Genomic DNA, 27,050 nt, shown 5'->3' with positions numbered 1-27,050 from the left:
GTAATAATTAGTGGAAATCACAGAGCCAAACTCGGCAGCTGCTGTGGTTAACTTTGGCCCGTAAGTTCCACTGTGAAGTGAGTGGGAACAACTGCTACAGTCTGACATGTAGACAAGCAACACTGTGGCACATAGATAAACACGCTTACAACCAAACCACCGACATACACGTAACCTAACAAATTTCAGATATGGCAGGATGGATTCAGCTGAGTCTGACTGTCTGTTTTAGCCCTGCACGGAGACACCTGATCCCCTGCACTAGCTTGAATGTCTGATCTCCCGCCAACTCTTTCCCTCTCTTTCTTCAGTGAGATACATGCACTTGAGAGCTACAGTAATTTCCCAGCCTCTCTTTGTATCACTATTACTCAATTTCCCCTGGCACCTCTTCCTGAGAACATTTTCCATCTATGCTGCTCGAGTAAAACAAGATACAATGAGTTGCAAAACCCTCCTCTGTGCAAATGAAAAAGCTAAGCAGAAGCCTTCTACCGCCAATCTGGATTTATGCATGAACAGGACAGGAAATTATTCACATCCCTGTACTGCTTATTTAATGGTATGAAAGCCTGCAACTTTAGATACAACTTTATGTAGATTTGTATGCAAATATTAAGCACACTGTTTAAGGTAGTATGCTATACTTTTAATCTAGATACAAAATGTTTATTATCTGCTTTGGCATTGCCTATTATTTGACGTCCAGTGGACAAAACAAACAAACAAACAAACAAACAAAAAATCCAATGTGTTCACACTGTGTGTACTTGCTAGTCTATTCAATACATATGTCTCTGTCACTGACCTTGAGGAGGTGCTGATTCAGAGATATTTCAGGTGAGGATTCGTTTTCATTGTAGCGCAATAAAAAACTGGAGGAAGTAAACTGAAGATAGAATGATATAAAATAACATGATGATGCATGCATTCATGCAAACCTCACAAAGTAGCACCTACATTTAACTAATAGAATAGAATAGAATAGAATTTATTGTTGTTATAGAGGTTATAGACTGGTATCTCTTCTAAACCCATTAAAAAGAAATTTAACAAAATTAGTAAAAACTAGACATCATCACTCCAAAGGGAATAATTATATAGGGTGAAATATATTAGACTGTTAATGGATGGTGGTGTGGTGGGGGTTGATGGAGGCCCCAGCTCGGGGGGAAAACCTGAATTGATCGTTTGCTTGATGGCAAAAGTTCAAATAGAGGGTGAGCGGGGTGCGAAATGTCTGAATTGATTGTTGCTGCAGGCCTTCTTCCTTAGATGGTTTGCGTAGACATCTTCTACATGTGGGAGCTCCAACCTTACTCCATACGTAGGTCCTTCAGCTCGGCAGCTGCACAGCGTCTGTGCCACATCGTGATGCTGTTTGTAACGATGCTGCAGATGTTTCTGGGGGAGCTGTGCTTGTTTCAGCTTCCTTAAGAATAACAGCCTCTGTTGGGCTTGTTGGGCTTTTGTGCCCAGGCTTCAGGTGTTGTCAGACTAGATGGCAAGAGCCTCTCAACACTCTCTGCTTCTCCCTGTATGTGAAGGAGGAAGTGGGCTGTACTTTCTCTTCTCCTGAAGTCTTATAAGTGTTAAGATCCACAAGAATATTTTATAAAAAAGTATGTAATTAATCATGCTTTATGAGTTACTCATCATGTTTGTCTTCATTATCAACAGCACACATTCCAAGCTGAAATATAAGGCTGTTTTGTCTGTTACACACAAGGCTGCCTTTGGCATCGATGACTTAACGCACTATCCAAGTAACATACAGTATTGTGCAAAGGTCTTGAGCCATTCATCATTTCTATATATTGAGGTTGGAGTTGGTTTGTATACCACTGTGGTTGTTTGGCTTCTTTCCTTTTTATAAACTTGCTGGTTAGTTTTAGACACTTACATGGTAATTACGTGGAGTTAGGGAAAGATTATGATTTGAGGGAAAATACACATATTCACAACACTGAAAGTTTAAAAATGATAAGTTGGGATTGACAGATGTGTCTGATTAACAGCATAGCCTGAGGACTCAAACTATCCCATCCAAGGATAAATGAGAACCCACTGGTGGTTTCACGTTAAACAACTAAACAGTAATGGTAGTGAATATTGTTGTAATTATTATGAACTAAGCGAGTCACCACTTTAACAGAAGTTAAAGAGGTGACTCTTGTATTCTTCAATGGATGGTTTCAATGCATGAAGAGCTGCTTGAATTCGTTATAATTCATGTGTAAAGTGTCACATCCTTGTGTGTACGCTGTGAGTGCGACTTCGTCTGAATATAAGTTGAGAAAGTTGGTTTGCTGTTTTGTTTTGTTTGTGAAGAACTGAGTCCTAAGCAGATCCACAGTGCTGATCTCCTGTGCACCTCTGACCACAGCGTATATCTCCCACAGCTAAATAATGAGCTCTGTGGAGACTGTTTTACATAATCAAATTGAGACATGCAGACATACAGAAATCTCTGAGATGCTCACACAAGCAACTGCACACACACACACACACACACACACACACACACACACACACACACACACACACACACACACACACACACACACACACACACACACACTGTGGGCTGCTATTTGTGGGAGGTAGGGGAAGATTATTTCAGCTGTCAAACACCAATTACTGTGATATTTTTGTAGCAAATGATAAAAAATGTTATGAGCTGAATAAAGTATTAGAGCTGTAAACGTCTCATTAAGGGTTCTCACTGTTATGCAGCCATGTGATTCAGTCGCAAAATGATGCAAATAAAAATACAATTAAAAAGACTTGAGGGGTCACTCGCCCCCTGACCCAACACTGACCCAACACTGCTTTGAATTTTAGTTTGTGCAAAAGTATTTTCTCTAAAAAACAGTGGATTATAAAAGCAGACAGGGAACTGAGGCTACAATTGTCTAAAGAGCTTGGAAAGAAAAGCTACAATTCACACAGGTTTGTGAAAACTGGAAAGTAGAAGACAAAACACTGCCAGGCGTGATGAGTTTCGATTTCTTCACTGGCACTGTCTGAATTTGGTGTAAACAGCATGAAAGCACAGATCCATCTTTTTTTCTTCCTTTTTTGTGTGTTATGTTTGATTTTTCCAACAGGTTTTAAAAGTTTCTAATGTGTTCAATTCATACAGTTGGCCAATTAAGATTTTATTTAAATCTATTGACGATTATAAGGAACTGACATACCCTGAGAGAGTATCCAAACGTCACACAAAAAGCACCCAGTTAACCTACAGATCCATATCCAGGACCTGCTTAATGGGCGGTGATAGTGCCAACCGCTGCACCACCTTTCCAATATGTCACTTCTTTGATTTAGTTAGAAACCAGTGAATTATCAAAGAGACAAAACATGGCAGCTAACAGAACAGCTCAGGAGAAATGTTGATGGAATGGTTTCAGGGTTACTTTGATCAGTATTAGTAGTGTGCTAATGCACCCTTAATCACCCTTTGAGCTTTTGGGTGCACATAAACAAGAGCCCAGACTTCACACACATATTTAAACACAAATAGTTGAAAAATCCTTCTGAATATTTACCATTCGAAGGAAAAACCTTTCTACCCCATCTGACATGAGAAAATACTTCACTTATTTACAGGGAAATCCTTTAAGGCCAGTAGACACCAGTGAAATTGCATTTACTGTAAATTAAGGGCCCTCAAGTAAGCTGTAACCAAACCTGTGAGTCCTGATCTTGAAAGACAATCACCTACTAGTCATGTCAGTGGACAGTCTGAGAGTTATGTGCGGTTATGTGTAATTTTTCTGGTACAAAAAGTTGAGGATTACTGATTTCTGGATGCACAATGTGACAAGCAGTCCTTTCATAGCAACAGGCCTCCTGTTTCATCATCATCATTCACCGTGGTAACAACAGCACAGAAGGCGCCGATAGGCTCCTCGGCTGAAAACACTGTGTGATGAATTGGATTCAAAAGTGTGTGGCAGCTGAGGAAAGTAATTGAAGCCAGTATAACTGAAACTGGATGAAGATAGTGCAGCAGTACAGCTTGAGAAAGGATTTTAACACTTGTTGTGATGATACAACTCTTCCACACAACCACAATACTCCGTTCTCCTGAGTTTAAAACAAAGAAAAGACAGATTCTTATTATCACGGCTCTGACTTATCTCCACTACATTTGAATGTCAGTAAATGGTCCTGCTTTGATAAATTTCGTATGAATCTGCTTAAAGAATCATTTGCACTTCAGTCTACCTCACATCACAGCCCAGTTTCACTCATTCAAACAGGTCTGCACCAACACACAGTTTCATCTTGGTTAAAAATGAATGAGGTGGGAGTCATGACCAGAAACTATTTCCATCTATTCGGATTCAGAGTTGTCGCTTTCTGCGATGGATTGGAGGGGTGTATCTGACTGTGAGCTGGTCCTGTCATAACAAAGTAAAAAATACTGCACTTCTGGCATCTTTGAGAAGGTACCACACGCCCTGTCCAACATCTCCCTTTAATTTGCACTTGTAATTCCTTAAATTAATTAAATGGTTCCATAGCTTTCAACCTGCAACCATGTCTTTGGGGTGTTGCCATATTTTAATTTGTTGGTGGATTAACAAGTTATTTATTTCTCTTGGGACTAAGTCTCTTTCAGAGGCAGCCCCCAGTGGCCACTACTGGTACTGCAGTTTTTAGCGCCGCTTCAATCATAAGCATTATTTTCTTGTTTTTTTAAATGCTGAAAATATAGCAAAGGCATGATACTGTGGTTTTCAGTAACTCAATATTAAATGCTTTATTTATTATACATTATATTATAGACTATATTTGGCTTATAATGGCCTTAATGAATACAAAATAGTGACACCGAGTTGGTAATCTTTTTTGAGGCCCTTAAACTATTCTTAAGTGTCCAAGTTCATTCAATCCCTTTTATTTACTCCTTATACATGTCTCAGTGGTATCCTGCATTAGAATTTGATGAGGCACTTTTCCTAAACCATTACACTATCTCTCACTCACATTTTGTTTACCATCAGCTGTTAAAACCACCCAATGGAAAAAACAGAATCTATCTCGACATTTTATTTGTTGTAACAATCACAACTGAGACTGAAAGATGAAAAAGAGGAATAAAAAAACCAAAATGTTTTGCTGTTACAAGCACAAATATAGGTTGGTGTTAGTAACTACCAGGCAGTCGTGCTCATCTTCTTACACCTGACTTTCAGGGACAATAACAACATGCAGTTTTTGCACCGTGTGAGTTGTGTATCATCACGTAGTGTGTGCTTGTCCTAGCTGAATGAGGGAGACGCTGTATATACAGTATGTACTTTCAGTGCTGCAGGAGCTGGGACACCTGGCAGCTCGAATTTCATTTCTCATTTTATTTTACATTTTTTTCTTGGCATTAAGTGAGCTGAGGGGAAAAAGAGACACATACCTTAAGCAGTGCATGCACCATTATCCACACCCCGCACAACAGAAACAAGATGAAACAGAAGTCTTACTCAAAGCGTTTCTGGCTGAGGTGCAAAGGTTTACAAGCCTGAGTGACAGTGATTGTTGTTTTTGGTGCTTCCAGTTAAGGGTTCACTAGAATTTTGTCAACTCATTCTCACCACATGTCTGATATAACCCCCACCTTCAGTGTAAAATCCATTCAGTGTCTTAGTGTCGTGCGTCGTGTGCAGGCTGTCGATTCACTAGAACATCCTGAGCCACAGTTATAAAAGACTGAGCCTGAGATTGTGAAAGAAAAATCTATTTTTGGTTTATTGGCCAGGATTACGTTTTTACACACATGCATGGACACAGACACACAAGCACACACACACACACACTTGAAACAGGAGACTAATTTGTACTCAATTTTCAGGGACCTCTTGTCGAGACAGCCAAACCTACTTGCATTCTGCCTGTAAGTGCCTTACCCTGTGTTATTCTGTGTGTATGTGTGTGTGTGTGTGTGTGTGTGTGTGTGTGTGTGTGATGAAGCCCTCAAACCTTTGATGTTCAAACTGCAGCAAAGATATCATCGACCAACAACCTGATATTATTTTTATATGAAAGATAAACTTGGCACAAAAAGAAAGGATGTTTGTGATTGGTCGATTATTTCTTTGCTGTAACTATGCTACTTGGCAATAAATCTGATAATCTCCTCTGGAAAGCTTGTTTATTATTATTATTTAAAAGGAAAATGCATTTGTAGGTTGAGCAGCAGAGTTGAGTATGTTGCACCCATCAAAAACTTGCCAAATCTTCGCTGCTAATGCCAAACAGCTTATTCTGCTGTGGACTCTTATATCGTGTCATTTCGATGGATGAAGTCTGAAGAAACAAGACATATTGGCAATTTAAACATTTTTTAATTTAACAAACTGGGGCCTCAGTGACATGTGGAAGAAACATAAAGAGGAACAACAGCCTGGCACCTCCTCCTCATGCTGATTGTGTTGGTCACTCTGGTACGGACAGCACGCTTAAGCTGATCACATAACTGTTCAAAGGGGTGGAGGTCAGGACTGCAGGAAAACCCCGCTGTGGGATTGCCAGTGGTTGCAGAATCTCATCTTGATATCTCTGCACCGAGAGTGCCTCCAATGACAGCAAGCCTTGTTTTTCCAGAGAGAGAGAAGATGACCTTCACCATCACACTGCCTCCACCAAAAGCTGTTATCAACATAGCGTTCTCCATGTCTTCTCCATACTTTGATCCTACGACAAGACAAGGAAATGGTCTTCTTCTTTGGATGTCCACTTCGCCGCCTGTCTCTGACACCTTCTATTATACTGAACTTAGCCTTCAATTTGGAGAGGGAACAACGGCTCACTCAAAAAATGCTGCAAAATGGTTTAAGTTGCACTATGGCACAGGTCTATCCAGACCAGTGAAACAGGGACGCTGCTCCAAAATGCTACAATCAGGCACCTAGATAGATAGATAGATAGATAGATAGATAGATAGATAGATAGATAGATAGATAGATAGATAGATAGATAGATAGATAGATAGATAGATAGATAGATAGATAGATAGATAGATAGATAGCATGTACCATGAGTGGGAGGTGGGTTACTGTCTATTCAAGACTCACAAAGAAGCTATTATGATTCAGCTGTAGGGAAAACAAATGATCCCAGAAACACATAGAGTTCCTTTGTTAACTATAGCTTTTCCAGGGAATGTGTGTTTAGCAGGTGGCTTTGCAGCCTGCATGAGTTCCCTTTGATGGAAAAAACTGCATAAAGTTCCTCCACAAGAACCAGAATGTGTACATTAATTTCCAGAGACTTCTGTTCTCAATTTACCGGTCGATCTACGTCCCTACCCTCACCTATGGTCACGAGCTGTGGGTAGTGACCGAAAGAACGAGATCGCGAATGGCTGGCCTCTCAAGAGGGGCTCAGAGTAGAGCCGCTGCTCCTCCACATCGAAAGGAGCCAGAGAAGGATGCCCCCTGGGCGCCTCCTGGGTGAGGTATTCCGGGCATGTCCCACCGGGAGGAGGCCCCGGGGCAGACCCAGGACACGCTGGAGAGATTATATCTCTCGGCTGGCCTGGGAACGCCTTGGTGTTCCCCCGGCACAAGCTGGAGGAGGCGGCTGGGGTGAGGCAGGTCTGGGCTTCTCTGCTTGGGCTGCTGTGACCATGACCCGGCCCCGGATAAGTGGAAGAAAATGGATGGATGGATGGATTCTGTTCTAAATCTAGTCTTTTGTTAAGGGATGAATAAATAGCCTGAATGCTAACATTAAAGGGAAAACTGAAGGTCGAGTATTCATCTACAGGCATTTCATCCACTGTATAAATGTACTGTAGCTAAAAACTGCACCTTTGCAAAGAGAACATTTTAACGTACTATTCATTTCCTGAACCACTCAAACTACTTCTGAATTCACCACTTACTATCATCAATGCTCAAATCAGTCTTTATATAACTAGATTTTTTCAAAAGAGATAAAACTCCTGAACTCTTATTCCTGGAAATGGAGGTACCACTAACATTCACCAGCGTTGCTCCAGCTGCTCCGTGGACAACAAGATAAGCTATCTCTGTCCACATGTTGTGAACTTTATCAGCCCTTTACTTCTTCCCCTCTTTATCCTGTCACCTACTTATCTTCATATTCTCTATCTGACTGCACTTCCTGGCCCTTGTGTGTTCTCCCATGCACAACTTTGTATTCTGCGCTAACATAACCCTAACAGGTCTAAGCCAGAATGATGAAGGAAGAAATTGAAATTACTCTGCAGAATGAAGATAAACGACTTGCTCGTTCTTTCTCGCATTCATTTCCTCGCTCCCTCATGTCTCCAATAGTATTTACCTGTTCCACCAGCTCAGTGGTATAGCCTCAATAAAACATTCATGCATTAAGGGGAAAATTAGGCTTTCCCAGTCGCTTTTCCCTGAGGTCAGCCAAGTCAGCATATAATCTGTTCCCTGGAAACAAATTGCAGAATGAAGAACCCCCGGCCTGTTGGTAATGGATCCAGTGCAAGCATCAGTTTACCATTGATCACACTGGACCTGGCTGTTGGGTGTTCTTGGAGCTCTCCTGTTTGTTCCACTGTGTTATCCCACTGCATGAGGAAAGAGGGTATCTAGTATAAGAACGCGTATAAAAATGCACTGCTGCTTTCATTCTCACTACTGAATACAGTGAAAACTGTTATTCTTACTCTCCTCAGATCAATCAAAGCAATTTGTTGAATTTCTGATTTTTGTTCATAACCAGTGAAGTATGTCAACATGCCTGGATCACTTCAGCGGTTTGTCCTTCACTCTGTAGGAAACAACAGTAAACTTTTTGAAGGTTATTCAGTGGTGATAAGTGTGAAACGTAAAGTCCTCACAAACGTTATGAATGTACTTTCAGTGATGTACCAAACATGTCAAATGTTAGATTCTGTGTTTTGCAATGTATATGAGACATAAATGTAATTTTGCCTGTGGCCTGTGATGTTAACTACATTACATGGACATAAAGTATTGAGCCACACCTCTCTGAATTCAGATGTTTTCAGTCCTATTTCCATATATGTATGAAAGCAAGCTGCTAGTCATGCAATTTGACTTTGCAAAAGAAACTGTGGTTCTTAAGGCAGATTTCCAACAGTCTGCTGACTCAGTAACTGCAGAGTCCCAGACCTCCTCTGGCATTAACATGAAAACAAACCTGTGCGTCAGGAGCTTCATCGCATGGCCGAGCATATCCTGTAGGTGTAAGGTGTGCAGGTCCCGCTGCTTTTGTCCATATACTGTAGACTGTTTCAATGCCAGTTAAATAGACACAATCCTCCTGAATAAAACGCCGCTGAATGGCACTTGCGGTGTTGCTCAAAGTACCAAAAAAAATAAACGTGAACATCTCAACAGCAATCGTGACTCAGTTACTCAATAAAAGCATTATTGTAAGGAGCTTCACATAAGAACTATTTTCTGTCTATTGAATTACACACAGAAATTCAAACAGACACGTGCAGCTTACTAACATCACAGCGCAGACAAAATTAAGACCATTAATCGTTATATTTTCCATGTTGTCACAACTATTACATGCCGATGCATGCTTAGGAGATGTTGTTGGGTAGAAAGAACTTTTCTGCATAAGAAATGCTAACGATGGTCATGGAAATGCTGTACAGAGAGATATGAGTGATATGGCACGCTGAGTAGACTTTGAGAGTCATTTAGTGACTTTGTCCTCTTCACTCCGTGTGGGACAAGGCTTATCATCATCTATCACAAGTGCTAAGCTGTTCCAGGACCAGAGATGGGCAGTAACGCGTTACTTGTAAACGCGTTACTAGTAACTTGATTACTTTTTTCGAGTAACGAGTAAAGTAAGGGATTACTATTGCAAAAACGGTAATTAGATTACTGTTACTTTCCCGTAGGAACGCTGCGTTACTGCGTTACTAAAACCGTGATTGTTTTGCGAGAATGTCTCATGACAGTGACGTAAGCGAGTGCGACGTTCGTGACAACAGCTGTGTGCAGATCAACAATGGATCATATATCGAGTGCGGAGAGAGTATGAGCGTGCAGCGTTTAAAGCGTGGAAGTACTGACCTTACTTTGAGTTTGATTCCATAAAAAGGGCCAAAAACATTAGTGTCCGCTGTGCGTGGGAAGAAAACTTCTTTTTACACCGAAAAAAACCCCTAAACTTCCAAGCAAGCACCGAGTAGCTACGACGTAATGGGAAACTCACAGAGAAACTCACGGGTTCTTCAACTGACCGCTGCGGCACACCTGCACCAGGGTAAACCTCCGCCTACCCCACTCCTGCTTTACAGGTGAAAATAGAGCAACAGGACCGCTGAGTCTTTGACTTTATTTATTTTCTGCTGTGTTTTACTTGCATCTATTTGAAAGACTGAGTGTAAACACAAAAAATATTTTATTTTATGTGCTGGAATGTGCAGAAAATAGGTTTAAATGTTAAACTAATTTCTTCCAGTCAGAGAATGTTGCAGATAATTTAATTTTTGCTTGATGCCTAAAGTTAAAAGATTAAAACTAATAAAACAAGTTTTAAAAAGAGACTTTTACATTGGATTACATTTTGTATGATGATGATGCAGAAAAAGTAGAATTGGTCTGAAAGATCTATCGCTTTATCACCTATTCAGGTTGTAAATCGTGTTTTTAAAAAGTAACTAAGTAATTAATTACTTTTGAAAATAAGTAATCAGTAAAGTAACAGGATTACTTTTTTGGGGAAGTAATTAGTTACTGATTACTTTTTTGTCCAGGACAGTCAAAAGCCAACTGCGGCCCCACAGGCTGCAGGTTGGGCATAGAGGTTACAACCCCAACCTGTAAGAAAACCTTGTCTTACAGAAACCTAAGAGCCATTTAGCTCCATTATACTTAGGAGGATGTAAATGCATTTACAGTGGGTTGTTTCAATGTGAGTTCACCAATTTAACTGATATTAAGTTCAATTCAATTCAATTTTATTTACATGGCGCCGAATCACAACAACAGTCGCCAGCTAAAGCTGCCACAAAGACAACCCCAACAACTCCATCAGACGACCCCCTATAAGTAACCAATTGGTGAAAGTGGGAAGGAAAAACTCCCTTTTAAGGGAGGGGCGGCCATGTGCTGCGACCAGTTTGGGATGAGGGGAGGAGGAGGAGATAAAACTGTGCAAGGTAATAACTAAAGATTAAATGTGGAGTGGTGTATAAACACATAAAAAATCATAAACAGAATTACAGAGCAAAGTAAATATATACAAAAATTATGATGTGAACCTGTAACTTAATTAGAAAATGATTGTCATTCTTCTTCATCCTCTCTCGTGGACTCCAGAATATTTCATTAAGATGTGTGGTTGATGTTTTGAACCATTAGGAAGAAAAAAAAGCAAACTTCCTCTGCTCAGCACTTGAGTAGCTCACATGGGATTGAACACAATGCTGCCTCCACTTGTGTTACAGGCCGATTAACTGAGCTGTCATTAATATTTAACGATATTCACAGGACTGCTTTTCTCATGCCTAGATCACATGCAGCTGCACGTGACGCAAGACGTCGAGCCAGGAGGTGAAGCTGTGGGCCTCAAACACAACGCCACAGCGAATAAGGACAAATTAGCTCCTGTTAAGTCTCTGCATCCTAACCACTGGTTTTCTGTTTGTATATTTATTTTCAGCGCATACCTGCTTACTCGTGTTGTGAAATGCTACACCCTGACGCTGTACTGCAACCACACCGTGTGACTAAAACGAAACATCCTGAACACACTTTCACTTTCTCTCGCAGTCTCTTCTGACACTTTCCTTTTTCTGATCACACTGCACCACCCCACTTCTTTGGCTCATCAGTGAGGTGCAAAAATAGTCAAGTGGTGCTGACTGATAAAAGATGGTGTGAGGCTGCCTAGAGAGGCTGTCCTATAATTATGCTGCAGATGGAGAGTTTTTGACAGCCAAGCAAATACACAGATAAAACACTCCATGGCTTCTGATAAAAAAAACGCCAACCCAGAGTTCCCTGACGCACCAACAGGAGAGCAGAGGTGTGGCGGAGAGGTAATTTTACGAACCCGAACGAGCTGTTCACCATCACTGTGGAGTTTTCTGGTTTGCAGTGTTTGACAACAGTGGAATCAAACTCATTCAAATATTAAAGGTGTGTGCCTAAACGTCAGTTTGCCTCAGCTGGAAAATAAAGTACCTCTTACTCTGCGTCAGCCCTGCAGCATTGTTAAAACAATTTCTCCTGAGCCGCGGATCGATAGTGCACTGTTGCTACAGTGAGGTAGGATATCTTCTGTGGCTTCATCTTTAAAATGGCATCAGGAAACTTTACATATCGGCACAAAGCAGTGCCTGTAAGTAATCCAGAAACAGCACCTCGACCAGAAAGATAAACCTGAGACGTTAGTGCACTCACAACACTTCACCTCTCTCTGCACAGATTTTTAGACTTCATACATCCTTAAAAAACTGGAGTAAGGCTTATTCTTACTTCACTTCCTGATTTGAGCGGAAAAATATGTTAAAAATTAACTTCAACAAACTCTATTTGCCATTAGCGGATAGAGTCCCATTAGCCACATCAAACCCAGGAGGCAGCGTGGTTGTAAAACCTGATTAATGTAGTGTGAAACCTAAACAGAGGCCTGTTCAGCGTGACTAAAAGGCTGGGATGGACAGGAGTACCTTGACAACACTGGAAACAGGTTTAAAAGGTTATTACAAAATGCCACCATTTGTAGTTGAGGAGATTGCAGTGAGTTATACACAAAAGGCATGTTTGACTTATCAAATTTATCTAATTACTTAATCTAGTTTTTTTTTCTTTTTTGTGATTTGCTCAATGTTTCCACAAACAAATTTCTGCATTAAAAGGAATTGAATGAGAGTGAGAAGTTCATTTCTCTGTGTCTGTTTTCATAACAGACACAGAGAATAACTTAGCTCAGAGCCAACTGACGACTGAAGTAGTTTAATACACCGTGCATGACCACATGGTATCCACTGAACATCAAGGGTTTGTAGGAGAGCACAAGGGTGTGCATACAAAAAGACACGCACACGCTATTGTTCAAAGGACTCGTACATAAAGTTACACAATGAAACTAAACAAGTGCAGCTCAAGCGTAACAATCCTGGAAGACGACCATTTTATAATGACGAGCAGAAGTTCAAAGTATCAAAGCGAGAAAGAAAGATGCTTTGAAAGTGGCATAGTTGCTGGTGCTACACAAGCACGTCGGAAAATTTCAGAAACTGCATAAAACCCCCATAAAACTCTTGTGTTTATGGAGAAATGTCCAAAATGTATCCAGTGAGTGAGCAGTTCTCTGGGCAAAAATGCCTCGCTGTAGCCAGAGGCCATGAGAGAACAGCCAGACTGCTTCAGGTTGAGGGCAAAGTAACTCTGACAAACACTTTGACTTATTTTGATTCACAGCCAAAGTATGCACACTGTAAGACCGAATAGTAATAGTTTGATAAATGAAATGAGTTCCAACTACTTAAAAACCTGTTATAAGTTCATACACCTTTATTTTTTTGAGTAGTTTGAACAATTTTGTTTTTTCAAGTTATCAGTACTTGAATATATTGATTAGTTTCTAGCATTGCGCTCAAATAATTTGAGTTTTAACACTGACGTCACTTACGTGCCTACGTACGTACCTACGTGCGCCACCTGTTTCTTTATGAAGTGCTGGCAACCATCTTGGATTCCTCGCTTCGAGTGCGAATGCCCGCTCATTACCCCGAAAGAAACTTGTGGAACGTTAATATCCGAACAGAAATAAAAACATTTGTCAACGGGTTTTTTGCGGCATTTCCTTTGACGCTGGATAAAGGAGGGCATGCTATGGTATGTTACGGACTTTTGAACTGGAACAGCTAACCCTCTGCACTTGGCTAGCTGCATTTACCGCCTTCGCGGCATCTTCAGGAGCGCTTTGTGGTAAGTTTTATTTTTTCTGAAACTATAGTTCTCCGTTGTATCGTTGGGTTTTTATCGTCATAAATGTACAACTCTAGCAGGCATTTAAGAATTACATGCATGCGTCGTTTTATCCATGTCGGCTTGGCCCCAAAGTGTTTGCATGAATTATGCTAATACGCTCATATTTAGTATAACACATTATTAGTCCCTGGGACTAATAATGTGTTAATAACTTTTCTAATCTCTTACTATTTTAAAAGAAGTCTTTAGAAGGCATTTCTGGATTTGCAGATTATAAACTGCCTTGTGGTTAAATTGTTGAATCAATATGCACTGCTGCGCTGCTTCACACTTAGCGCATACGTGGATATTGATATTGGCTAGCCCATTTGCTAACTAGTGGAACTTAAAACTTACGTTTAGTTCTCTGGAGTTGTACATATTAAAACTGGGGCAGCAAAATTGTAGGCACAGGACATACTTACAAAAGCAGTGAATAATCATTACATAATTACGCGGTAGAACTTGGTTTACATTGCAAATAGTTATGTATACCAAGTTGAAATGTAGAATCTTCTGAACTGTAAAATTGTTGTGCCTGGTCTATTTTAGGTTAGCTTAAGGGTGAATCCATCAATAATATATTTACCAAACAGTTATTTTTTCGTTTTATTTTATTCTGATGCCCAGTGTTCATTAGTGAAAGACTTAGTTTTTATCTGTCAGGGGCTGGGTCTGTGAACCAGCATTTTGAGTTTATTTTGTAGTTTTGCTTTCTTATGTTATATTGAAATGAGGTGAAGTTCTTGTATTGTTGTTATTATTAGTTAAGGTTTAGTTGAGTTCTGGGCTGGTTATGTTTCATCTGTGTCTCCTTGGTTGTGTGTCTTTTCTGTTCTCTGTGTAGTCTGTCTTGTCTTCTGTGTTTTACTGTTATGTCCATGCCAGGGCAGAAGTAAATTTTCAGGGGTGAAGATGCTGTTTACCTTGACCAGCTAAGACTACAGATTGTAGATGAAGTCGAGAAAAGTGAAAAGAATCCTGATTACAAAGCTGATGCTCACAACTTTGGCCTTGCAATGCAAAGAGATCATCAATGATGACCTACCAGTAGGTCAGATCCTGGATTGCTGGCCTACTCTGAAATCCCAGTCCCAGGTAAGAATGTATATAGATGTATCTAACAAGATGTATTTTATATCAACCCCTGTTATCTGGCCTGTCTGAACAAATTATGCCTTTGGAGTGTAAGGATTTTGATGTATTTTGCAAAGATTTATAGACTAATTGAAACTTGTAAACACAAATGTATCCTGTGTGTTCAGATCTGTGCAGAATTCCACAGGATTACAAACCTCCACCTGAAGAACCACTTTTATGCTGTGCTGGACCAACATGCTCCCCGGCTCCAGAGCTTATTCAGAAAGAAAGCTGTTTGCACAGGGAACGTGTCTGATGTCCTGTCTCAGCTCTTCAGAAGCTATAATCTCCAGGTTAGTGAGTTTTTGTCTTGTTTTTTGAGCTTCATTTGATTTGATCAATTTTTCAATTTTAATTACCATTCTTGACTAGGTTAGCCAATAATTTAAAATAATTTTCTTGTGATGTAGGAACAAGCTGATATCCATGCCCAAAGTGCTGGTGTGCTTCATGCCCTCTCTGCCTATTTGTACGAAGACACCTCTACCTTCATCAAAACATGGGATGTAAGTTTTGGACAAAGTTGTGAACAATATCTTAGTAGCATCCTTGTTTAGATTTCTCAAAACATTATGACACTTTGAGAGTTTGAGAAGCATCTCCATGCTTGGATCTGTCTACAACAGTGTCCATGTCACATAATGGAAACACTACATGTTTTTAATGTGCGTAGACCTTCTATAATGTTCCTAGCCCAACCATACATCACTGTACAAATGAAAAAAAATATATAACTCCTATTGACTTTCTGTTGTTATTGCTACGAAGAGGTATGACTTTGCTTTACTAAAAGTACTATTTTTGTCAGTTTGTTTTCTCAAATCTTGGTGTGTTGTGGCTTTTTTGTTGTTCAAACAATTGATTTCTGAGCTAGTAATAATCCAGAAATGTGACTTGTATAGATGAAACTAAGAGAAATAGGAATGCACTAACATGTAGTAATTTTGTTTTCTGTAGATGATGCATTCTGATAGACCAGATATTAGTGAAGTGCCACTTGGACTCCTCCTGATCAGAGCCAATTCCAGCGATGCAACATTCTTCTGCCCTGAGAAGACTGCAGTTTTGGTCGAGGGTAACATGATCATTGTTTTCACCACCCTGGCTGATGCATTTCTAGTAATATTTGGACTGACTGACGTCCTGCACCTAAGCTACCCAAAATGTTTGGCCAACATTTTTTACTTTATTCAGAAAGTTTTGATGGGTCTGAAGGGTGGGAAGTTGAAGCCCAAAGTGCTGAGTCTTAAAAATGATCTTTTGGCAGCAGAATAATGTCCAGGATTCCTACACAGCCCTCAAGTGCCTGTTAAAGCAAGTAATTCAGTTTATCATGTTTCCAAGTCTGGATAAGTTTTTTATAAAAAGAGAGAATAGAATAAAGAAATCTTTGCAGACTCTGTTTCATACTTCATTATCTAAAAGCCACATCCAAAGTAAAAGGGGTGATTTTATTATTTTTATTTATTTTTTTCCCCCCATCATCACTTGTGTTTTAGTTGATTTTGATTGTGTTTTTAGTCAGATAACTGTAAATCTATAGAGAAAATGAAGGACAATCTCATTTCTGGCTTCTAGGTGGGATCTTGAATGTCACTTAAGGAACGTTCCTCCTGAACTACTCATAACTGACATAAGGCGCTAAGGAGGTTTATAACACTTTGTTTATGTCTCTAAAGAAGTATTTTTCTATTTAAAATTGTATTGCTTTGTTGTTGAGACTGTGATTGCACTCTACAAATGTGCATTTTGCATAACCACAGTACTGGCATATTAAAAAGGTTACCAATTATATTTCAGTGTATTAGCTGCACTATACTATTACTTTCATTCGGTTTTCCCACCTAATAATGCAGGATTTTCTTTTCCTTTTGTTTGTTTTTTTAATAAAAAGGCCATACTCATGTGTTAATCAAATTTGAATACTCTTAAAACATGTTGTGAAATTCTTTATTTCTAATATTGTAACCTTGTGCCAAAATTTCTGACATTATTCCCTATAAAATGTGGTGGATTTATGTCTTTGGGCTTTTTGTGTCAAAGTAACTCAATAAATCTGTAACTTGAATTTATATTTTCTGTCTTATGTTTTTACAAGTGTAATTATTTTGGGCACTTTTTTTTTTTTTTTTTAAATCAAATTCAAAACACAGTAGATTTGGATATTACAAGCATTTGTATTTAAAATTTTTGAGTTGTATTAGCTTAAAATGGTTAACATTTTGAAACTAAAAATTAATTCCTTAAAGTTACTTGAGCTAGATTTGTACTTGAAGCTCAAAATATCAAGTAGAGAGTACTAAACCAAAAATGTGGATATAACATAAAAACATTTATCAATGGTACTTAAAAATATTTATCTAAAGCTAATAAATAAAGTGTGTTTATTTAACTTTTATTTTTAAGTTTTAGTTACTTAAAATATTTTATGTAATCAGTTTCACCAAAAGTTTTGAGTAAAATTAACTTATTGGGTTTTACAGTGCAGAAGAGCATCTTTGAATGAAAACATGTCAAATCATGAAGCAGATGGGCTTCTGCAGCAGAAGACCACACCAGATGCGACTTCTGATAGCTGAGAACAGGAAACTGAGACTACGTCCACACGTACACGGGTCTTTTTGAAAACGGAGATTTTCCGTTTTCGTTTTAAAAAATAATCCCGTCCACACGTAAACGCAGAAATGAAGGAAAACGCTGCTATGAACATGCCAAAGCAACAGGTGGCGATATATTCCTAACCGTGCAGAAATGTTGGCCAATCAGAAGTCTAGAAGCCTCGGTGGGAAAAAGTAAACAAAGCTGGGGCGTAGAAGCAGAACCGAGTCGTATGTGTGGAGGGACAGTAACTGTGTGTGTATGTAAGCATTTAAACACTGCAGAGAGAACAATCAACAGTAACAGTATTGTAGAAATTCATTTCACCGAAACAATAACGTGGCGCACACTGTGACGTCAAAAAATGCGCACACCTTTGACGCTGCGTTTTCCCCGTTTTTCTCGTCCACACATAAATGCAAAAACGGAGTTTTAGAAAATATCCACCCTGGCTGGAGTTTTTAAAAATCTCCGTTTTCAGTGACCGAAAACGCCGTTTACGTGTGGACGAAAGGTGCAAACGCATAGAAAAATCTGCGTTTTCAAAAATACCCGGGTACATGTGGACGTAGCCTGAGACTACTTGCTTCTGCTCACCAGAATAATAATAATAAAATAATAATACATTTTATTTGAGGGCGCCTTTCAGAAACCGAAGATCACCTTGCAAGAGAAAAAATAAGCAAATAATAAAAATAAGGTAGAGTATTGGAAATAGGACGAAAGCACGGCTCCATCCTGCCTTGTATCAATGGTCCAGGCTGGTGATTGTTGTGTAACGGTTTGGGGGATAGGCTTTGGTACCGGCTGAGCAACATTTAAATGCCACAGACTGCCAAAGTATTGCTGCTGAGCATATTTGTCCCTTCGTGACTCTAGTGTGCCCATCTTTCAGGACAAAACTCAAATGATCTCAACAATAAGTTCACTGTACTCAAATGATCTCTGCAGTCAGCAGATCTCAGTTCAACAGAGCACTTTTGGGATGTGGATAAACACGAGATTCACATCATGTATGTGCAGCCAACAAATCTGCTGTGTGATGCTTTCAGGTCAGCGTGAGCCCAAGTCTCTGAGGAGCTTCCAGCACCTTGTTGAATCAGTGCCATGAATAGTTCTGAAAGCAAAAAGGGACTAGACTTTCTGGGTGTTCCAGTGAGGACAGCACACAAACAGAAGCACTACTGCGGGTTTTGCCCTGATTTACTAATAGATGTAGTAAAATTACCAAGGCTCATAAAGGAGAAAAATGTTTTAAAAAGAGAAACAACTGCTGTTCTGGTTGGAGGGGAAACAGTAGGACTGTGATTTATACCTCTGACATTATTCTCAGCCTAGTAGAGAGTTCATAAATGGCTTTGGAATTACAGAAAGGCCTGAGTATAAATACATACACCGCCCACAGTGTGATACATACAGATTTATGCACATGTAACTAAACGTCCAGTCAGTAATGATTAAGAATCGACTTTGAGCATTAAAATGATCAAATCCTTGACATTAGTGTGAGCATTTCAGGACAAGAGAGATAAGAGAGATCTTTATTATTACTCTTTAAGTATTTGCACTGATTCTACTGCTTTAAGACATGTATTAATAACCTCAGCCTACATCATGCGGCTTCATGTTGGGATGTCACACCTATATGTGCGCGCTTATGTACAGTGGGCCTAATTGGTCTGCAGACGCTTGGTGTTGAAGAGGAGGAGGGGAAATGGGATTGAAGCATCTGGTGTGAGAAACTGCTGATAACAACCTCAGTGCTGCAGTCTAGGATCTTCAAAGAGTGCAGATAGCAGGGGATCTGTATATTGTGACAGTGTGGTGTAATAATGCGGTATCCCTGCACTGTGTTATGATAGTTTTCATTATAAAGAGAAACATGGCAGCTTACAAGTGCATCTCACTCTTAAAGCCTTGTGCATTAACCCAAAGTAATTTTTTATTATTATTATTAATTTGTGTGTTTTTTATAGAAAAAACACACAAATTAATAATAATAAAAAAATCTGTAACTGTAATGACGAGCAGTTAAAGAAACTGCAATAAAAGCGATAAGAAATAAAGAATATTAGAGATATTTTAGTAAGAACCAACTCGCTGGAATATTTTTAAATGGTGTATTTATATTTGCTATTAATGTCACTTTCTTTGTTTACATCATTGGAGTCTCTCGTTTCTGTTGTTAGTTAGGTGCTGTCTCACTGCTCAGTTCAAGCTGTTTAAGCTCGCTTGGTAACCCATTCAAACCAGTGCAAACAAACCAAACAGAGCTCATACGAGCTGCAGTAAACCCCAGAGATCCCATTGGCGATTAGTGAAGACTTACCATTGGCCATGGCCAGCAGCTATCAAGGGCAAAGGACTAGTTTTCTGCGTGGCTGTTGCAATTTACAGAAACAGATATTGTTTAAAAGCTAATAAAAAGCCAAATGACTGTCAGATAAAAGCTGATTGACTTCAGCTTGTATTTCAACAAACATGTTTCCTCATTTGCTCTTTATGAAGACGGGAAACAAGTCTGTGCAAGCTTGATTACTCAAGAGTTCATAATAATAATAATGGACTCCAAAAAGCTTCTGTCTGTGTGGAGATTTAAAGCTAGATTATGCTATTTATTTATAATATTTAGTCCAGATTATATGATCTGCAATTTTAACAATTATAAGAAGAAGTTGTTATGAATCTGAATCTTTAATGAATCTCATAAGTCAAGAACACTGCAGGGGCCACGAAGTGATGCATCACACAATAGAAGCTATGCAGGACAGCCGCCGTAGCGCCCCTGTAACCTTACTCTGAGAAGTCAAAAGTACCCTCGTCCCCATTCTGCCAACAGTAAGATACACCAACCCGCTGAATGCAGAGAATCCTACACAGAGCAGTTCCATTCATAGTATAATTGATAGTGAATGGTTAAGAGTCTCAGCACATGCCATCAAATTATGACACGCAAAGAGAGCATTATCCTTCTCACAACACAACACACAGACACGGCAAATAATGGGACGCTTGACATTTAACAAGATTAGCATTTCAGCTAATCTGTGGCCTTAGCCCAGTTTGCTACTCTCCATTGTTTTACTATTGTCTGATAATCAGAAGCACCTGAGGAATGATGAGTGTAATCACTAAACACTGCACAGATACGGAGGAACTGAAAGCATTAACTGTGGAAAGGAGTATCTGTGATTTGACCTGATATGTTTATAATTTACACGGGTATAAAAATAATGTTTAGAAAACAGTAATTTGAGGCAAATTACACACTTCAAAGTCCAAGTACATCAATCAACCCTAAAATCCATCTTTTAACATAATAACAAGCTTCCATTCCAGCATTTGGCTCATAAGTAGACAGGAAGGCTGAAGGCTCAGAGAGTTTAGATTTAGCCCTAAAAGTGGTGACTGGAGGGGAAAAACTCAACGATCACTGAAATGGCTCTTTTGAAATTACATATTGAATCTGTAAATGTTTTATGAGTTAAACAAAAAAAACAGACTGAACGAACGGAGCTCAAACACAGATGCAGAACGCAACACCTGCAATCTGTTCACATTCAAATAATGCTTTCATTTGCACCTTTGTGCCGGCAGAGGTAAAGGTTTCGTAATTATTTAAGTAAAGATCTTGTTTGATCATATATGATCAGAGTGAATAAAATAGATTAGTTCCAGCAGAAGTAGAATATACGGCACTTGAACACCCAGAACACCAACATAAATAAAAAATAACTTGATGGGTGAGTTTAAAGCGTTCTTAAATAAACATATACACACACACGTGCACAGAGGTGTACTAACAGGCACATTTCTTAGTTCTGTCTGCGCAATACAAAATTCATGATCTGAATGAGCCCACAGATGGCTGCCAATTTCATACCCTGACATGCTTTTTCTGAACATTATGTTCATCTGTGCATGCTTTTCATTGTGCAAGTCCAGCAAGTCTGCAAGTACTCGAATTGGAAAAAGTTATTCTTTCGGGACTGAAAGCCGGGACGACAAACAAGGAATTTTTCAGTATTTATTCTGAGCCTAAAAAGACAGCAGCGAGGATTATACAGTCCATAGAAGTTGTCCTGTCGTGGCATGTGTGGCATAATATTTCTGACACATTTAGCACTGACAGACAGAAAAAGACGACTGGCTGACGCTACAATGACACACAATGACCATTTGGACCAGGAGATTAAGCCTCATCCAATTACTAAACTCATCCAGTAATCACATAAACAATACACATCTGGGGGGCTACATAAAAATAGAAACTCCTACCAAGTCAGAGCGTGTACGATAATGGGAGCGAAGGCAAAACAAACAACAGCAACGAAAACGCCAATAGAAACAGACTGCAATTGGGAGCGAAGGTAAAACAAATGAATAAATGATTGTGTTTTCTACCCCGAGGCTCCGTGGCGACAGGGGTGGGGTCGAGTTTTCAAGTAAGGTGGAGGCAGAATAAAGGAAATAGAACATGGCGAGTGGAAGCTTCTGAAGAAAGAAGGTCTGGGTGGAGAGGAAGAGGAGGAAAAGTAGGAGGTGATGAGGGCCTGGGGGAGTAAAGTGCAGAGAGAGGCAAAACTGGAGCAAGAGAAGGAGGGAGGAGGGAGAGAGATGTATATTAGCACGCCTGTTTCTGCAGTGACTGCCTGGATGTGATAAATGTCCTGCAGATAGCAAACAGATATCGTACAACTCAACACAAACGTCACTTTTTTACAGACTCTGCTGTCTGCGATTTACACTTTCAGTCATTTATTCTTTGTGATGGTAACATGAGATCTATAATGATAGTGAGGTACTAATGAAAGCGTCAAATGAAACATGAAACTCATGAGGTTATGACTGAATCCTTACAGGAGGTAACACTCCAGCAGAAGTGTTAAAAAAGCACAACTTAAATAACTACCAGCCACCGTTACACATTTCTGCCTTAGCTACAAATGTGGATTCATGTCGAGCACCGTCTGTTCAGATGGCTGCGTGATTCACATCACTCTATGAAAGGTTGTCATTATTCTTTGTTTATTTTAGTGTAAATAAATTTTATTAAAAGACCAACGTCGTCAGGAGCTGTGTCTGTGACCCAGCATTTTGAGTTTATTTTATATTTTTGATTTCTTATGTTATATTGGAAATATGTAAAGTTATTGTGCTATTTTTTTAGTTGGGCTTGTGTTGTGTTTAGTCTAGTCTAGGTTTCATCTATGCCCCTGTGTTTGTGAGTCTTTTCCTGTCTTCTGTGTCCGTCTGTCATGTGTTTCATGTCTACATTTCTCCAGGTTTCCTGTTTTATTTTGAAAGTCTTATATTTCCATGTTCGTTGTGTTTAGTTTTACTTTCCTTTGTGGCATCATGTTTATTTGTGTCAGCTGTGTCTCCCCGTGTTTCCACTTCCCTCATTACCCTCCTCTGTATTTAAGTCCTCCTTCTGTTCTTTGGTGGGTTTTCTGTTTGTCTTTATGTCACAGAGTTTCTGCTTCCTACTGTTCGGGTTCATGCTCAAACTCACGTTTGGATTATTTCACAGTTACGTTTGTTCCCGTTCAGTTTCATGTTCTTGTCGCTCATCGTAGTTTTCACAGTCTAGTTTTCCCAGTTGAGGTTTTCGTTTTCACTCCATAAAAACACCGGCGTTCTCTGGCCGTGACAAAAGTCTTGTTTTTTTCTTACACATGTTTCACTTTAACTGCTGAATTTTTTAAGAAGAGATTTTCTGAAAACTGGACACCACAGTGCTGTCAAATTTGCTTAAAAAGGAGAACATTTTTTAGGGAGGATCTTAAGCTATAGATTTAACACATATTGTCGTGGTTCTACGACATATTGTCGTAGAACCACGACAATATGTCACAAAACTAAAAAGAACCACGACATATTGTGTCGTGGTTCTTTTTAGTTTATCTTTTTAGTTTATCTTTTTAGTTTATCTTTTAGATCATTTATTTTCTGTGATTTTATTGGTTTTTAATGGTTTTGTCTTTTTTTTCTAGCTCTCTTTGTCACGGCGAGTGAGAAGAGCCGTGTAGAAAAGGAAAAGGAGGATCCACACGCAGGCAGTCGTGAAGGTGTAAAAGGTGATTTATTGGACACAAAAGGAGAGGCAAACGGCAACACGGAGAACTAAACTATACTGGGAAACAACTAAAACTACAAAGCACAAACCTGAATGAGCAGAGGAGAATGATGATGGACAGCAGGGAGAACACACGGGTGAGACATGGTAGATACACAGACGGACCAGCAACTACAATAACGGAGGACATGACTTAAATACACCCAGAGAAACACAGGGGAATTACACACAGGTGGTGGACACAGCTGGGAATGATCAACAAGACGAGACAGAGGTAAAACTGAACACACTCACATGAGACCCAGACCTTCACAATAAAACAGGAAATGAGAACACCACACCAAGACGCAGACCTGACACTGAGAGACAGACAGAATGACACATGGAACCTGAACTAAACTAAACGTGAGATACAACAGAGAACAAATCCTTAAACATGAAACTCAAATAATAATCATAATCATCATCATAAACACCACAAGAGAACAAGAAAACAATCCCTGATGCAAACTAAAACCAAAACATAAACTCAAAATACTGGGTCCAACGGACCCAGAACCGTGACACTCTTAGTTATTCTTTAGTATTTTGGTAGTTTCTAGCCCTCTGGTTTTGTTACTGTGCCTCCCTTGTGTTCCCCGTGTTACGTCTAATTATCCTGGTTTCTATGTTCGTGTATTTCCTGTTTTACTTTGACAGTGCCGTGTCCTATGTTAGAGTATTCTGTTTCCTCCCTGTCTCGTGTGTGTCATTAGTAGGGATGGGTACCGGTGTCCGGTGCCATGATGGCACCGGTTCTGACATAAACGGTAGTAACCAGACCGAAAAGCAGCGCACATTTTGGTGCTTTATTTCGGTGCTTTTTTTTCCTGAGCTGTGATACACTTTAGATTCTAGCCAATCATTTTACGTTTCCGAGGATAGTAGGCGGGGCCAGGTACGTACGTTCTGTTAGAGCAGAGCTACAGATTAAAAATGTCCAAGGCGAAGCGGTCAAAAGTCTGGCTGTACTTCACAGCAAAAGATGCAAACTCAGCAGCAACAAGTGCTTTAAGCTGATACTGTGATACTGTCAAAGGAGCTAACACCTCGAATCCGATGAAACACCTGGCGACGCATAGCGTTTTTTTTAAAAGCCGAGAAATGCGCCGTATTTGATAGCTTGCTGCGAGACCTCACACCGAGCACATCTACTGCGGGTGGGTTGCCTGTTATGCAACATCCCCCAAAAACACGAAGAGGAGAGTCCTGGCCCCTAGCCCTGCCAGTGTAGCAGAAATGATGACGGATGATGGTGGCAGCAGCCGTTCTTCTCTGCGTGAGTAGCTAATTTACATTGAGTAGGCTAACCACGTTATTACATTAATGCATGTAAGGTGAACTAGCAAACACCATCATAGCTACATGCGGCTGTCTTCTTGTTTGATGGCAGATACTCCCTCCACCCTGGCTAAAAAGGCTAAAATGACCAAAGAAAAAGTGGAAAACAGTTAAACATGAGAGGTTTAGGACAAAGTTTGTGTTTTTTCCATTGTTTAAGCACTGCTTCCAGCCAAGAGTGATACCATATATGCCCCATAGCTGCAGAAAAGGCTAACATTGTTATATTTTTACAAAAAACAGCTGAATATGAGAGGTTTTTGGACCAATTTTGTGTTCTCCATTCTTTAAGCACCGGTTTGAGCACCGTTTGAGCACCGGCACCGTTTCAAAAGTACCGGTTTGGCACCGGTATCAGATAAAACCTAAACGATACCCATCCCTAGTCATTAGTCCCCGCTGTGTTTCCCTCCTGGTCCTCGTTACCCACTTGTGTATTTAGTCCTCTGTCTTCCTCTGTCTGTTGGTTTGTCTGCCTTTCTCCCCCCGTGTTTCCATGTTTTAGGTTTCCTGTTTTCAGACGTGACACATATTGACAGTTTTCTTGAATATAAAGGCTGTATTCATGGGAATTTAAAAAAAAAAATCGTTCTCCTCTAGGTCTTCTGGTTTTATGAAGGTCTTTCAAAGATTTTCTATGAACATTAGCTGCTTGTTCGCTCATTTTCAGTCCAGTCCTCGTACTTGTACCTGACCGTTTTCAGAATCGTGTTTGTTTTAGTTCGTTAAGCCCCTTAATACTGACCTATGAATCATTCAAGCATAAAAATGCATCATAAACCAAAGCTGTGTCTACACATAACAAAATAGCTCATTTTAAATCGTATCCTCGGGCGCTTCGCTACAAACCGCTTCTTTTAAAAAAACTGAATTTATGAAGATGATAAATGCTAATGCTAACAGTGTGAGAGGCATCAAACTGTATGTTTTAACCAACAAGGTGAAACTAAGGGAAAAATCTGCAATATAAACCCTTTAAAGACAAAAAAAACATTTATACTGAAAACTATTATTTCCAATAAACAAGTTACACAGCAGAACAAGTTTGTGATACCTGTATTCAGTCAAGAGAGCATTATTTAATCGAGTATTGCACTGAATGAGTTTATGAAGTCAAAGAAAATGGGCCTGAGTAGAGACGAGCAGAGTTTAATCTGTGACATCAGTCAAACAGGGGTGTCATTGTGCCTTCAGCACATGTCAAAGATTACAAGTTGGTGCAGAGGTTGTGTTACAGAGCTACGTTTTTTTTCTGCATGCTGGGCTTCAGCTACTTCTGTCTCCAGCCACGCAGTCGTGGCACACATAGATATCCATAAAGTGCTGGATTATTTATAACTATGTTGGGCTTTTGCTTTATGTATCTGGGTTAAATCACAGTAATTACGCCCCGACTGCATGAAGAGAAAGAAGGAAAAGTAAACAAGAAGCACAGAGGAAGACAGAAGACTGAAGGAGAAGCTGCTGAAGACAAATCTATTTATTTCTGTTTCCTGCTGTCTTACTCTTACTCTGCTATATTTATAATTTCACAGTATTTTAGTAACATTCTTCCTCTTTTATGTCCTCTACTTCACATCCTGTCACTACCGCACCACCACATTTCCTTCTTTCTTCTTCCGTCTTTCTAAATCTTGCTTTGGCGTCTTCTCAATCTCAGCTTTATTCCCCTTGGCCATCCTCCTGCTTTAACCCTCTTTTACTCATTTCTACCACAATCTTCTGCTTGCTCAAAATTTAAATGGCTGTTGGCAACAGGCCTGATTGATCTCGTGGCTGCCTATTAGTGTGGAGGCCTATAGCCTGCTCCTAAATGTCCTAGAGGCACTCTGAAAATCATTCCTGTTGGTGTGCACTCAGTCCCTACTCTGAGCGTG

General features: G+C 39.7%; 2 protein-coding genes across 3 annotated transcripts in view; one reads left to right on the top strand and one right to left on the bottom strand.

Annotated features, from left to right (window-relative positions):
• Positions 1 to 27,050, bottom strand: part of tmem163a (transmembrane protein 163a) — a 67,925-nt gene that overhangs the window by 29,226 nt on the left and 11,649 nt on the right. The gene's annotated exons all lie outside the window — the stretch shown is intronic.
• Positions 13,475 to 17,188, top strand: LOC146691349 (uncharacterized). Of its 2 annotated transcripts, XM_085434724.1 has the most exons (5): positions 13,475 to 13,934; positions 14,824 to 15,074; positions 15,242 to 15,409; positions 15,527 to 15,622; positions 16,074 to 17,188. In XM_085434724.1, the coding sequence occupies exons 2-5, from the start codon at positions 14,931 to 14,933 to the stop codon at positions 16,389 to 16,391; spliced, it is 726 nt and encodes a 241-aa protein (XP_085290850.1). In that variant the 5' UTR covers positions 13,475 to 13,934; positions 14,824 to 14,930; the 3' UTR covers positions 16,392 to 17,188. The 2 variants fall into 2 exon arrangements, with proteins under 2 accessions (XP_085290850.1, XP_085290851.1); XM_085434725.1 differs by lacking the exon at positions 13,475 to 13,934 and having other exon boundaries at positions 14,635 to 15,074.

Source organism: Copadichromis virginalis, linkage group LG16 (genome assembly GCF_057382275.1).
Source record: "Copadichromis virginalis isolate Kocher_CV1m ecotype Utaka linkage group LG16, C_Virginalis_male_GT1.1, whole genome shotgun sequence".
Taxonomy (NCBI): domain Eukaryota; kingdom Metazoa; phylum Chordata; class Actinopteri; order Cichliformes; family Cichlidae; genus Copadichromis; species Copadichromis virginalis.
The sequence above is the reverse complement of the archived record's forward strand: the minus strand, read 5'-3'. Positions and strand labels throughout refer to the sequence as shown.

What these genes read in the sequence shown, in the direction of transcription:
- LOC146691349 (XM_085434724.1), top strand. Translation starts at nt 14,931, where the DNA reads ATGAAGTCGAGAAAAGTGAAAAGAATCCTGATTACAAAGCTGATGCTC. An exon ending in TCAGAAGCTATAATCTCCAG is followed by an intron (nt 15,410 to 15,526) that starts GTTAGTGAGTTT and finishes CTTGTGATGTAG; the next exon opens with GAACAAGCTGATATCCATGC. An exon ending in CCTTCATCAAAACATGGGAT is followed by an intron (nt 15,623 to 16,073) that starts GTAAGTTTTGGA and finishes TGTTTTCTGTAG; the next exon opens with ATGATGCATTCTGATAGACC.